General features: G+C 41.4%; 1 protein-coding gene across 3 annotated transcripts in view; it reads right to left on the bottom strand.

Annotated features, from left to right (window-relative positions):
• Positions 1–14,642, bottom strand: part of CD99 (CD99 molecule (Xg blood group)) — a 30,233-nt gene that overhangs the window by 4,515 nt on the left and 11,076 nt on the right. The window contains exons 2-11 of one of the 3 annotated variants that reach the window (XM_060273474.1): positions 13,062–13,217; positions 12,148–12,180; positions 11,006–11,059; positions 10,122–10,160; positions 8,583–8,654; positions 7,730–7,783; positions 4,774–4,797; positions 2,940–2,978; positions 1,178–1,288; positions 844–897 (exon numbers count right to left, since the gene is read on the bottom strand). In XM_060273474.1, coding sequence (XP_060129457.1) covers positions 844–897; positions 1,178–1,288; positions 2,940–2,978; positions 4,774–4,797; positions 7,730–7,783; positions 8,583–8,654; positions 10,122–10,160; positions 11,006–11,059; positions 12,148–12,180; positions 13,062–13,217 — 636 coding nt within the window. The remainder of the gene's footprint in view (positions 1–843; positions 898–1,177; positions 1,289–2,939; positions 2,979–4,773; positions 4,798–7,729; positions 7,784–8,582; positions 8,655–10,121; positions 10,161–11,005; positions 11,060–12,147; positions 12,181–13,061; positions 13,218–14,642) is intronic. The other 2 variants (XM_060273475.1, XM_035114882.2) reach the window with 2 other exon arrangements.

Genomic DNA, 14,642 nt, shown 5'->3' with positions numbered 1-14,642 from the left:
ATAATTATTATTATTATTATTATTATTATTAACTTATTTAAAGGGTAGCACTCTCCACTATCTTATGCATTTTTATTTAGCTGCATGCTTATAGCGTTTAGTGGGTTCTTTTCATCACTGTAATTTTCAGAGAGATATTTTTGTGAACTGATAATTAATGTTATTGCTTTTATGCTACAAGTCACTTCATGTGCACTACAGAGAATGAGATACCCCCATTTTATCCCTTGGAAATGAAGGGTTTCTGATACAGTAACATCTCATTTCTGACAGAACACATGTGTGTGTGTGTCTGTGTCCCCCTGCATGTACACATTCCAACACACACATGTACGCAAAGCCCAACATAAGCAAGATGGTTCATCTGTCATTGTAATAGTCTATATTACACCTGAAATGACTGTCCAAAGAGGGCAGACTTCAGCTGGCACTGAAAGATTAAGTCAGTGCCAGCCAAATCTCAAGAGGGGTGGGCAGGAGCTGGGACCGAACAACGGGAGCTCACCCCGTCGCGGGGATTCGAACCGCCGGCCTTCTGATCAGCAAGCCCTAGGCTCTTTGGTTTAGACCACAGCACCACCCGCGTCTCCATATGGTACATGTCCATAATCTCCCACTGTCATATAAAGAAGGCTAATAAATAAAACTAATAAAAGGGCTAGTAAGGAAGACAATGTTAAGTGAAAAATGAGAGTTGTTTGAAGGTATGTTAAGTAGGAGGTCTGGCCTTGGTTGTTGTCTTGATGGGAGACCTTGCAGAATTCCGTATATAAAGCCGCTCTGAAACATCTCAAGTATGCAAAGAATCATACTCAGTTCTGTTTCATAAAGAAGATTCCTTACCAGGTGGTTCAGAGTGTGCTCCTTGTTGACTTTGCATATTAACATTTTCTTCATCTGTAGATACAAACACAATTTAGATACATTTATACTTCACATAGATAATTCAGCTCACACACATTACCTAATGCCTAGTGCGGGCACATTTCAAACTTTAAGCCTCCAATTACACTGGGAAATACAATTCTAATATGTACAGTCATAATGCATATTATGGAGAAGCTCTCTCTCTCTCTCGTGCACACACAAACAAGATTCCTCATGTCACTGGTTAGGTTAATAGAAACATTAAAGGAAACATATGAAAGGCAAAAAGAAACTCAATATAAAAACTTACCACTTGCTTTGAAGCAGAGCTTTTTCTTCTGGTAGGCTACAAAGCTTGACACAGCCCCAGCTATTGCTACAAGTACTGAGCTAATAATTCCAGCTATCATTCCTGGATTTTCTGTGAAAATTTAGAAAGCAGGTTTAATCTGATCCACTTCTCAACGGCCATATAAATAAAAATAACAGAAAAGGCATTTTTAAGAGCAATTTAATGACACCAGAGAATATGCACTTGGAAGAAATCACTGTATTCAACAGAGTTTGCTTCCTTTTCTTTAAAAGGCACCCACTAACAGCATTCAAATAATGCAAATTTTGAAATAAATGTTACATTTCATAATGTTTGTGACTGCTTGATCGTGTATTTACTACCCAGTGGTGCTCCCTAAGACAGAAAGAGCTCCAGCTCCAATTACTCAAGTTATTATGTTGTGAACTGCCCTGAATTCTATGGATAAAGAACTGTATACAAATTTAAAAAATAAAATATATTTTTTTAAAGCTGCATTAGAAGAAATGCTAATTGTTCAATTTAAAACCCAAGCTAGATATTGTGAAATTTCCAACATCCATATGCATTGGCTTCTAGCTGCAAAATCCAGGTTCTTAAACAAGTCCATGGTGAGTTCAGGCATGGCAGAAAGGAAGAACACCCAAGTGTTCAAACCAGTCATTACTTCACAGGCGTAATGTGTGAATTATGTATGGAGAAAATGAATAGAGGTAGGTTTTTCTCCCTCTCTCACACCACTAGAACTCATGGACATCAACACAGCTCAATGTCGGAAGATTCAGGACAGACGGTGATGACCTCCAACTAGAATGGCAGGAAGAGAAGATAAAGACAAATTCATGGATGATATGTTTGTCAATGGCTACTAGCCACAATGCCTACACTCTGTCTCCATGGTTAGAGGCAGTATGCTTCTGAATACCATTTGCTGAAAAGTGCAGGAGGGGAGAGATCTCTAATGCTCTCGGAATGTGCTTGGAGGCATCTCACAGGTATCTGGTTAGTCAATGTGAGAACACAATGATGAATTAGATGGGCCACTGGCCTGATCCAGCAGAGCAATTTCTGTGTTCTTACGCTACAACTCACTGCTGTCCAATCTGCTTCCAGGGGAAACAGTGGCTCAGCGATTGTCAGATCTGATAAGGGATGCTTGCTCATGAGAAGTTTCAAGGAAGTGTATAGAAAGGGGAACAGATGGAATGAAAGGGGAACAGATGGCTAGACTTCCTCCCAGAAGTAATGACAAATCCAAGAACTTCAGCAGAATTTTGAAGGGTCATCAATTTTCTGTTTCCTTACAAAAAGCTCAAACAATGCTCAAATGGGGTGGGTGGGGGTGGGGGGGTTGAATCATATAGTGACAACAGGTTCCTGCCAACTGTGAGGAATAATAGGATGGAAGCAAATAAAATTTTATTTTTTAAAAAAAATCTAAAGCTTGCTGCCCCTGCTCTTTTGCTTACAAATCTCACCCACTCTTCATGTGAGAAGCCAACAACCCTGGATGACTGTGATGTGTGAACATGGCCATTTTGAACTTTGCTTTTGTCAAACATTGTGCTCCCCCTTGGATATGATTTAATATTACAGAAGATGTCATTCGTAATAGTTCAGTCCCACAACTGACCTGATGAACCAGAACACACACAGCAAGGATAAAACATATAGACTGCTGCAGCACAAAGGTTAACTTTTAGGGATGACTTAAGAATCCATGGTTATAAGTGCCATATAAAAAACCTCACAAGCTTACCTTGCTCCTTGCCACCAGAGTCCGAGCCTCCATGTCCACCTATGAAAGCAGCTTTGTTAGAATATGCTTTGCAAACAGTAGCTCTTTATTTCCCCCTATGAGGCAACTGCAGTAAAAAGTTTTCTATCTTACAATTCAAATACTAGCAGAGTAAAAGATGGTCAGAATGATTCTTGTATTAACAAATAAGCAGTATGTGAAGGGCCAGTGCTATTACCAAGATAAATATTTACATCTAAACCTGAAGCCTCTTCATATATTGTTCCTTCTTCTGCTTAATCTATGAATAGCGATCAAAGGCAAGGTGCATATTATTAATCACTGAAAGATATAAATAGTGTGGCACACTTTTTCAAAGTCGGTTGGTGCTCCTTGCCAGAAATGCTTAACCAAAGGTACCCTATCACTTAGCCCTAAGGGGCCTTGACTTTGAAATGATCTCTGCCTCAGGTTAGCTCTCTCCCCTTCATTGTTGAGAGACAGCAACTGAAGACTTTATAGATCACACGGAACTTTCGAAACTGTTGTTGTTACATTGGCACTAGAAGAAATTTGTGGGTTGGTGTTTCAATGATGGTTATTCTCTAAATATTTTAGTTTGGCATGCATTTTATTTCCAGATGTATTTTGCTGTTCATCTTTGTGCTGAGCATGGCCCAGGACTCTCAGAGGGCAGGGCGATCCCCCACCCCACTTTTTAAGCCTTTCAAGAGTTCCTTGGAGGAGATATTTAGAATATTCCCTTCCAACAATTAGCTGTAACCCTTTCAGTTTCCAGATAGCAGTGCTGTTCTATGAAATACTCTGGATGTGAGCAGTTAAGTCAGAGGGAAATGATACACAACAGCCCCCTGAGAACGCTGAATGCAATCACATAACTGGCCTTCCCAATATGTGAGTGGGAGGGAAAGAAATGTAAAAGTGTTGTTAGTGCTGCACTACTTCTATATAAAAGTGAGATGGCAGCAGAGAGAATAGTCAAGACTAGAGCCGCAATCTTATTCACAGGTCTACACCAACTGTTTCTACTGCTGATGTACTGAAGATACTGTGAAAAGGTAGCACAGTCAGCAATTCATCTTGGTCTCTAACCTCACTTAATACATCCCTTGGTATCTGACCAGACATGATGGACTGTCTCCTCACTCTACCTGCAGTCTTGCCAATCCTTTTGTTTGTGTTTGTTTTACCCATGACTGGCTCATCAATGTCCATAGATATGTATTCTGTTTTTCTTATTACAGCCGTACCTTGGTTCTCGAACAGAATGTGTTCCGGGAGTCCTTTCAACTCCCAGAACCATTCAAAAACCAAAGTGCGGATTCCAATTGGCTGCAGGAGCGTTGGACATTCGGCTTTCAAAAATAGTTCAAAACCCGGAACACTCACTTCCAGGTTTTGATCGTTCGGAAGCCGTTTTGTTCAGGAGCCAAGGCATTTGAGATCCAAGGTATGACTGTAATCATATTTCTATCAGACTGAGGTCCAGAACTACAAGCAATTGCTGTCTTGCCTTGTTTTGAGTTATGGCTATCCTTAAAATAAATTTGCTTTGATAAAAGTTATTAAGGACGGCCTGTACAATTAAACTGGATTGTTTTCTTGTTTTTCTTTTTAGAACCTTGTGTGCCTTCAAGTAGCTCACAACCCCATGGAAAGCATATGATGAGCAGTATCACCAAGACTTACAAGGGACTTGCAAGTTACAAGTAAAACAACAACAACAACTACTACTACTACTACTACAATGTAACAAGGACATGTGTGCTATAACATACAACAGTTGCAAATATCTTGCTACATGGAAAAGCAAACATTGGCACAGCTCACATACCTGCAGAAGGGTTAGAAGCACGGCCTACATTAAGAAAGAAAAATTGTGCATACCAGCGTGAGAAGCAAAATCAACATAAATTTTTCTTAGAAAAGTAACTGAGAAATTATGAGTAAATTAGCTATGCACATAGTTAGCATCAATTAGTTGTACATTGAATACACGCAGACATAACCAATTCCAACTACATGTTTGTACTTCTTTATTTAAAATGTAGAATAACGTTCAAACTATCAAAGTCTTCTGCACGAGCCTTGCAAAACCAGCCCATCAAAACTCAAAGATTATTCAGCCATTCATCATGCTCAATCAAGGCGATTCATGCATTTATCATGCTGATCATTTAAGAGTGTCCTATCTATGAAGGACCTTCACAGGGAGTTTTGAGGAGCATGTAGACAAATCTGAGCAGTGTAAGTGCCACCACAGCAGACGCTAACTTGTGCCATTAGTTTCTTGAATGGTTAGAACAGAAAACTAAAACTATTAAGCTATTGCACATAAATAAAAATGTTATTAACTGTGTTATGTTAAGAGCTTCTGTCTGGTCAGGAATGCTGATACTGCTGTTATGTACAATGGGGGTATAGAAAAGTAGATTTCCAAAGCTGTCAAACAAATTTCAGGACTGGAAACTAATTCAAGAGATACTGGCCAGCGGGAGAACATGGAGTTTCATTTCTTTAAAAAGAAATGAGTTTCATTTCTTTAGAAAGCAAGTCTTTAGTCCTTGCAGAACAAAAGCTAATAAAGCAAAATGTGCAGGCAGTATATTAAGCAATTGGTTTGCAAGATATGAGCCTGCTTCCATCTTCAGTGTTTTAGCCGATAACCAAGACTGTCAAGTGATAACCAAGTGCTATATAAAGAAATTTAGAAATTAAAAAAACCCTTCCAGTAGCACCTTAGAGACCAACTAAGTTTGTCATTGGTATGAGCTTTTGTGTGCATGCACATTTCTTCAGATGCACACGAAAGCTCATACCAATGACAAACTTAGTATCTGAAGAAGTGTGCATGCACACGAAAGCTCATACCAAAATAAAAACTTAGTTGGTCTTTAAGGTGCTACTGAAGGAATTTTTTTATTTCACTTTGAAGCTGTTTTTTTCCATCGTCCCTAATAGAAAAGTGATTGTGGCCTTGAGAAAAAAATTCAAGTTTAGTGTTGCTGTGGCTGGACTGTAGTTTGTCTACTCCAAAGCAAAAGGAATTTGCAAATATGAGCATTCATGCTCTTTCAACTCAGGTTGAATGTCATGAAAAAACTGTAAACAATAATAATTCATCATTAGTATATTTATATTACAAAGTGGGCTTTTCATGGTAAAGAAAGCAGGAGCTATATCAGCTCTGTTACTATACTAATACTGGGGGCTAAGAGAAAGTAATGTATGAAAATCTGAAGCCACTTCATATAGCTGATGGTATCAAAAGCTGTTAAGAGATGAAGCAGAAGCAACAGAGTCACACCCACCCACTGTCTCTTTCTTGCTCAGGGCAACCAAGGCTGATTCAGTTCTGAAACCAGGTCTGAAACTCAGATCGTAGCAGATCCAGGTAATCAGCCTCATCCAGGAATGCCTGAAGTTGCTCCACTGCCACTCTCTCAGCCATCTTTGCAAAGAAAGGGATGTTGGTGATTTGCCTATAGTTTCTATATTCTGCCAGATTCAGAGCAGGCTGTTTGAGAAAATATGCATCACTGTGTCTTTAAGAGTTACAACAATGAGGCACTGGCCACACCCTGGACCAATTCAGTCGCTCCACTCCAACTAACTGACAGGATCTAACCAGCACTGGCAGTATCCTGTCTTCATCATCAGACCAAATTAACTGGAAACAATCCCACAACACTGGATCCAACAATGTTGCATTGGACACTTTGGCTGGCAATGCCACAACAGGAGAGCTGGCCAACTTTATCCTCAAAGTGTTTAGCCAATTGGTTACAGAAAAGGCAGCATGTGCTCCAGAGGTCCACCCCACCCCCCGGTCAGGAGTGCTCAACCTCCGGACAATACAGAACAACTCTGCTGGTTGGCTTCTCAAGGATGTGATGCAGATATTGGAGTAGGATCTCTTCACTGCCCCCACAGCTATGTGGTAGTTCTGATTGCTCTGGAGCAAGATTTACACTGCTTATGCTCCCATCCTCACCCAGTCAACCACAGCTGTTCAATAAACCAAGGATGTATAGTTGAGCATTTGCCATGGCTATACTTTTACAAGCTTTCTCAAACCCAACGCATTTTTAGACATTTCCCGTTTCAGAAATTAATTACCAGTAATAGCACATTGAATAGAAATGTTAGTAAAATCTTTTTTTTAAAATAAAGTTGTAATTAACTTACTTTCAGATGCCTGTCCCTGGGAAACATGTATTTATGCACAAAGTTTTCAGTGTTATTGCCCCTGACCCCCACCCCCTCAGCATCTAAGGGAAACATCTGTAAGAGATGGGGAACATGTGACCTTCTAGCCAGGTCCCATCAGCCCAAGATCAGGAATGATGGTATTGTAGCCTGATATCACCTGGAGAGATGCAAGTTCCCAAGCTCCATCTCAAACTACCTATAGGTATTCTAATCAAGATGATTTCCAAGTAAAATGTTGAATTTCTGTAAGCACCAAAGCTAAGATCACAGCACAATCCATCTTTTTAGTTTGTCCCACACACCACACACCCAAATAAAACATTTCAGCATATTTTGGCTAGTAGAAAACTGTTTAAAATGTTTAAATTAACATTTTTAAAAGATTTGCTTAGTTAATGCAAGTCAATCCAGCTAAAGTAGATCTCAACTGATTTAGGGAAACAGATTATTTATTATTATTATTATTAATAATAATAATAATTATTATTATTCCAGAGAACTCCCATCATAAACCCTCAGTATTATTAAAAATGTGACATATCTAAGTATATTTATAACAGTTTGCACTAGAAACTTACCTTTTGGTGGCTCTGCAGGTGCCTGACCATCATTTAAATCCAAATCACTAAAATCTTTAATAAAGAAAAAAAGAGAGAGGGAGAATATTTGTTAGGAATAAAGTCTTCCAAAAACCCGCAACATAATTTTAACATATTATTTCCTATGACAATCTGTACACTATGGTGTTTGTGGCACTTTTCCAGGGAATATAAATATAGCTACAATCCCAAGCATGTTTACCACGAAGAAAAGCCCACAGAATTCAGCTCAGCTGGTTATGGAGAGCGTGTAAGACTCACATTTGAAGTTGCTCAAGAGGGGCAAGTGAACAGCCATGCTGGTGCCATTTCGTGAAACATGTTGGCACCAAGCACCCGTGTACATGATTAGGATGGCAGCACTCTCCACCTACAGTGCCTTACATTACATACGACTGTGCTTTATAAATTTCTCCACGTCTCCTGCAAAAGGTCTGGTGCAGTAGCAGAATACTAATTGAGCTTTAACCAGGTCCACAAAACACTTCAAGTTCTGGTTAAAACTAAACCAGGATCAATGCTGATATAGAGCTCCATTATATTACAGTATTGCTGACAAAGGAAGGGAGTGAGAATGAGAGGGAGAGGGAGAGAGGGCATGTGTGTGCAGCCCACCACCACAACTCTTAGCTATGGGTAAGCCATCAGCAGTGTTACATCAGCACTGAGCTGTAAATCTTGCAGATGGTGAACTCTAAGGATCTGAAGATGCACTGAAGCACAGATGAAAGTTATCACCTCTCTTCTTTAATCTCAGGTTAGGTTTTAGGTTACTGACCATAACTGATACTGTCAGGGTACGCTCTGAAGTAGTATTTCTAGAGAACCTTACCACCAGTATTGCCATGACTTCCAGGATTTGGCTGAGGTGGTGCTGGTGGTTCTGGCTTCTTGGGGTCATCCACTAACAGAGAGAGAGAGAGATAACAAACTTCAAAATATGAGAAGTAGAAAACACCTTGATGTTCTGATTTTGTAGGAATGGTATCCCATTTTCTTTGCTCATTAGGTAGAATAATGTACTTGGCAAGCCCATCCACAATGGTAAAACTTGGAATCTAGCTTAAAGCCAATGCAACAGCTGTGTGTACTGTACATGACATCCTGGCATGCTCTCAGGTTATTCCGTCACTTTCTAGTTCAGCAGCTTTCATACCCTCATAAATCCATCCAAATTTAAGGAGGGGTTTGGCTATTTCTGAGCAGAAAACTATTAGGATCTGGGAAACCAGGGTTCAAATCTCCACTCAGCCATGGAACTAATTAGGTGATCTTGGGCCTGTCTCTCTCCACAGCATTGTTGTGAGAATAAAATAGGGATGGGGAGAACTATTTAGAAGACCCTAAGCTCTTTGGGGAGGAGTTGTTCCAGACCAAGCAGGATAAATAACCTCCCTCTCTTTCCTCAAGTTTCTTTTGGTACAGGAGTAGAGGCAGTTCAATAAGCCACTGTAGTATGCATATTACTTCTCCACAGTCACTAAGAATGTCACCATGTCAACTCCCCCAAATTATTAATGCATCCAGGTGAGGGGTGTACAGATTACCAGCAGTGACTAAAGCATGCATACAAAGAGCAAGGGAAAGGGAAACAACATCTGTAGTGCTGTGTCAGCCGCCTGAAACTGGTGTCTCAAGGTATTTTGGACTAAAACTCCCATCGCCCCTAGCCAACGGTCAGGGATGATGGGACTAGCAGTCTTGCAACATCTGGCAAAGGTTTTCATAGTGTGCAAAGTGTGACTGTAGCCTATCTTGCAGCAGCATTTCCTAAAATTTGTGGAAGATGGAAAAGGCAATTCTCTGGCTGGTTTTAAGAAAACCGTTTGATGCAACTGTACAGTTGAGATACTGCTTTGTCCATTGTATTTGCTTATGCTGCTCAACTGGGATAGGGAAGCTCTGGCTCTTGGACCTGTTTTGGCAAACAAGGCCATTTTCCCCCCAAAACCACAGCCACCTACCAATCTGTGAGGGTGACATCAGCTGCTGAGGGAGGTGGAAGAGTTCCATTCTGCATTAGCTGCAAGTGCCACTGCCTCACAGGCAAATGGCGTGTGCAGCCAAAGCCAACAGTTGATAAGCTGAGTTTAAATCCTGCTCAGACCCCTGCAGAAAGCAAAACTGAAATCTCCACTCATCAGCATCTTGCCGGATGCTGCTTCAAAGCACAAAACAGGGCTGTTCGAAAGCCTTTTGCAAACACCTTCACACTGTTCTTTAAAACCTTAGGTTTGCAGAGGTTTGCAGAAGTGCTATTTGTACAAAGGACTTCCAAAGGTCCTCCTGCTATGGTCTTTGAATTTGCAACTGTCTGGGCTTCAAAAGCAACATACAAACTAGATTTGCATGGAGTGCAGACAATACTTACCACCAAAGGCATCTTCCAAGTTAAAGCCATCATCATCATCTAAACAGGGAAGACAACACAGTTGTAATTTTTCTCCCAGAAACAAAATATTCCAGGTAAAAGGATTTAGATATATATAATAGTAAGTGACACACAGGGGGGGGGGCTTCACAATGCATGTAGAATCCTATTTAAATTGGGCACCCATGGTCAATGTCAGGGGTTGCCAATGAAATATTATAGGTTAAAATGATTGATATTTTATAAAGCAGAAAGGATGGTACTCAATAAAGTAGTTTCACTAACACAAGGATTAAAACTAGCCCAACAAGATTTCCCACTGCAAGTACCTTGCACTGTCCCCGAATTTGCTCTGAAGGGTTGGGGGAACTTCCAGAACAGATTTAGTGGGTACACGGGGGGGGGGGAGGAGGAAAACATTCTGTTGCACAATGAGAAACTTTGGAACAGTTATTAGTACTTCATGCTTTCCCCTCTGTAAATAGTCTGGCAAGGCCACGTCCCCATGGCATGCCCTGACTCTAGGCCCAATATCTTGGAAATCAGACCTCTGTTGGTGACACGTGTTCACACTCATGTACACATGCAGTCACGGATGCATTATTTGAATGTTTGTCCTGCCCTATACCCAGCCTGAAGTGGGTTGCATTATTAGACCCTATATACATGAATTATCAGTGTTATGGAAAGTCCACTCACATTGGACACATTTGGCATCTACTTCTCTTGTACTCATCAGAGCGCACTCCCCCATTGTTTCCTGAGACGGAGGGATGACAACTCAAGACATACAATGCCATTTATAACCCAAACCTAGCCACATACTCTGAAAAAATAATTGTATAGGAATAGCAAATCAATGTGCTGATTACTCTTATACTCACTGTGTGTTGGCTTTTTGTTAGGTGGAATCGGCTTCTGTGTTACATCTGTCGGATCTGCCATATTAAAAACACACAGGGCTTAATATAACTTCAATGACCAGTTACCAAAGGGGCACTTGCTAGGACTGATTAGTGATTCAGCATTATATATACACTCACATACATATCACATACAAACAAAACTGGACAGGGCTGCACTTATTCTTGCTGGTAAGATAGTTGCTTGACTGCATTTTTATTCTTACTAGACCTCACCCAGGATGTTTTGCAAAGGGTGGGTAACATATATTCATTATTTTTAAAAAATACACAAAGAAACCAGATACAAGGTGCAAGCCTTTGCTGCTCATTTGCACAATGAGTAAAGTAGAGCTGTGCCAAACCCTAAACTGGTCATCCGAAGGGAGTAGGAGGCAAAGCAAAGATTGTGCCAAAGGGGAGGGGGAGGGAAATGGAAGGTAAGAATTCACTTTGGACAGTGCACATGGTCAAGCTTTAAAGACCGCACCCTTGCACTGGTGTGTGCATGTGCGCATGCATGGGGGGGGGCATGAAGTGAAAGAGCTGCTTAGGTTCCCACAAGGGATTTGTGCTAGCTCAGAATAAATGTTTTCATCTGGGTGTAGGGGGTTGAATACCAAACCAAAATCAGTTGGGCAGGAGGCTATTGCTCCCCAAGCCCCTGTGCCAGCATGTCTAAAGCCCCTTAGGCTCACATAACTGAGTACAGGCGTGCACTTACCATAAGATTTGGTTCAGCCTTAAATTCAACAGAATCCAGTGTACACCCTGGTAATTAGTTTTCCAGTTCTCTTGATGCTGCCCATGGGTTATATAATGCTATGCTGGTATGTTAATCATAGCTCAATCTCACTGCAGATTTTTTACATTCAAGTAATTTAACATTTCCTCCCCCTCCTACCCTCAATTCTGCATTGCCCACCTTGTTTTAAATTATTGGGCTCTATAAATCAGGAACATCCCTCTTGATTCATCAAACTGAGATGATGCAGCAGGATGCAACTGAAGCTAAGACAGGGTTAATATCTGATTTAGACTAAAATCTGCATCACAATATCATGGTTACTATAAAACCCATAAAATATTCTTAAGTTTACTTCATTAGGTTGTAGTTAACTTACCGGCCAATGCATCTCCCAAGTCAAAATCTTGTCCTGTAAAATTAAAATATTTGCTTATTTATAAATAAATAAATATATTTGTATGCCTCTGGTCATAGGAAAAAATATCACACCAGTTTATAGCCGCCATACAGGTAAAGGGACCCCTGACTGTTAAGGCCAGTAGCAGACAACTCTGGGTTGCGGGGATTTGAACTGCCGACCTTCAGATTGGTAAGCCCTAGGCTGAGTGGTTTAGACCACAGCGCCACCCACATCCCATAGCCACCATACATGCATACATACATACATACATACATACATACAATAAAAACAACATACATATTTAAAATCAGAGATCATCAATAGTTTCTTAACGGCTTGACCAAACTTGGTGATATGGAATTTTTTTCCAGCACATGTTTAAAGGTTAAAACAAAAGGTGACTGCTAGGTCTCTGTTGGAAGAGCATTACACAGGCTCAGTTTGCTGTCACTGTTAGATTAACCTCACCCACTTGGGGAACGACCAGTGGTGGTCCTGCAGATAGTCTTAGTGATTTGGCTGGGATACAAGGCGGTTCAGATGGTCCTAACATGGGCCCAAGTTGTTCAGGGCTTGATAATACATAACCTTAAACCTGTCTTGGTAGTAGATGAGCAGTTGCTGTGGGTGTTATAAAAATGGTTTTTCATGTTGTTAACCACATGCCCCCATCAGCAGTCTGGCCACCATATTCTGCACCGCCTGAAGTGTAGGCTCAGCCTGAGTTGTGCTCCAACCTTATATTCTTTCTTTTCCCTTGCCCTCCCCGTTCCCTCATGCACGTAATTCCTTCCTATCTCACATATTTTGGCAAAGTTGCAAGAAGCAGGGAATACAGAAGCAGAGAAGCAATAAGATAAAAATTGGTCCTAAGAACATCATTAACAAACCTTTGAGCCTTGCTGACTCGGGAAATAAGCCATTTAGCCATGTCATGTCCCATCCTTCCCATTTTTGGACTGGGACATGGGCAACTTTCTCAATGGTTCCTGCGAGTTTCCTAATGGCCTCTCCATGGTCTGAGATATTGAAACAATAGGCTCCTCCTGTAAGGTGGGATGCAGTGAAGGGGAACAGTGTAAACTGCAAAGCTTGTGATATACGTAACCAATGGTGATAAAGAGTCTTCCCTAAGGTGTAGAGTAGACCTATTAAGGGCTATTGGGAAAAGACTGTGTCCAGAGGCAGTTTACCTCTAAATGCCAGATGCGGGTTTCCTTTCATATCCTGCTTGTAAGCTTATTGGAAGCACCCACTAGAAACAAATCACTAAACTAGATGACTCCTCAGTCTGTTTCCTTAAGATTTCTCATATCTGGTAGCATAGGTAAAGGTAAAGGGACCAATGACCATTAGGTCCAGTCGTGACCGACTCTGGGGTTGCGGCGCTCATCTTGCATTATTGGCCGAGGGAGCCACCGTACAGCTTCCAGGTCATGTGGCCAGCATGACAAAGCCACTTCTGGCAAACCAGAGCAGCACACGAAAACACCGTTTACCTTCCCGCTGTAGCGGTTCCTATTTATCTACTTGCACTTTGATGTGCTTTCGAACTGCTAGGCTGGCAGGAGCTGGGACCAAGGAACGGGAGCTCACCCTGTCGCAGGGATTTGAACTGCCAACCTTCTGATCGGCAAGCCCTAGGTTCTGTGGTTTAACCCACAGCGCCACCTGCGTCCCCATCTGGTAGCATAGATAAGCCCTATGTCACACACAAGGGGTCACCAATGTAGCATATCTGTATACATATGTGCCCATAGCAGCTTCCGTTGCCCCCCCCCCAATGTCATCTCCCACTGAAATTAAGCTTGAAAGAAGCATTCTGTTGTAGCCAGAAGAACTGGCTGCAATGTGTGCTTGGTTGTGGTGTGTGTTGCCCATGACAGTATCTTCACGCTGCAAAGGAATCCAAGAAGGTTGGCAAGCTCTGCCACATAAAAAAGAACAGTTCAAGGGGAAAAATGGTCACTGCAGGGCGAATATAACAAAACACAAGAGCTTGTTCCAATTAACTGTTCCATTCTTCCATTTCTTAACATGATTGAAGAGGCATTACAAGCTTGCCAAACACATATCCCTGGGCATCTGTCAACAGTACCCTTGTACCCCCAAACGTGTCGATTTCCCTTGGGTAGAACTGTGGGGTTTCAGAAGGTTCTCAATAGCAGCCCAATAGATATGCTCCCTCAACATCACCCTGCAAAGCTGGAACAGCAGGTGCTAACCCTCTGTACCTGCCTGGGTGATCACAATTTTGTCTAAGACAGGATGCCATCAGTCTTCTTGTACCTGCTCAGGGATTGTGTTCTCCCCAAAGACCTGATCCAGGTGTTTAAAGGATACATGTGATCACCCAACATGACTTCTGGGCAAGTTGCCTTTCAATCCTGCACCCAAAACTAATCCATGGATAAGTGCATGACCGCATTCATGCTGGACCTGCCCCACCCCATAGCAACTACTACGGTACT

This window comes from Zootoca vivipara, chromosome 4, assembly GCF_963506605.1.
Source record: "Zootoca vivipara chromosome 4, rZooViv1.1, whole genome shotgun sequence".
Taxonomy (NCBI): Eukaryota; Metazoa; Chordata; class Lepidosauria; order Squamata; family Lacertidae; genus Zootoca; species Zootoca vivipara.
Note: the sequence above shows the minus strand (reverse complement) of the source record. Positions and strands in the feature narration are given on the sequence as shown.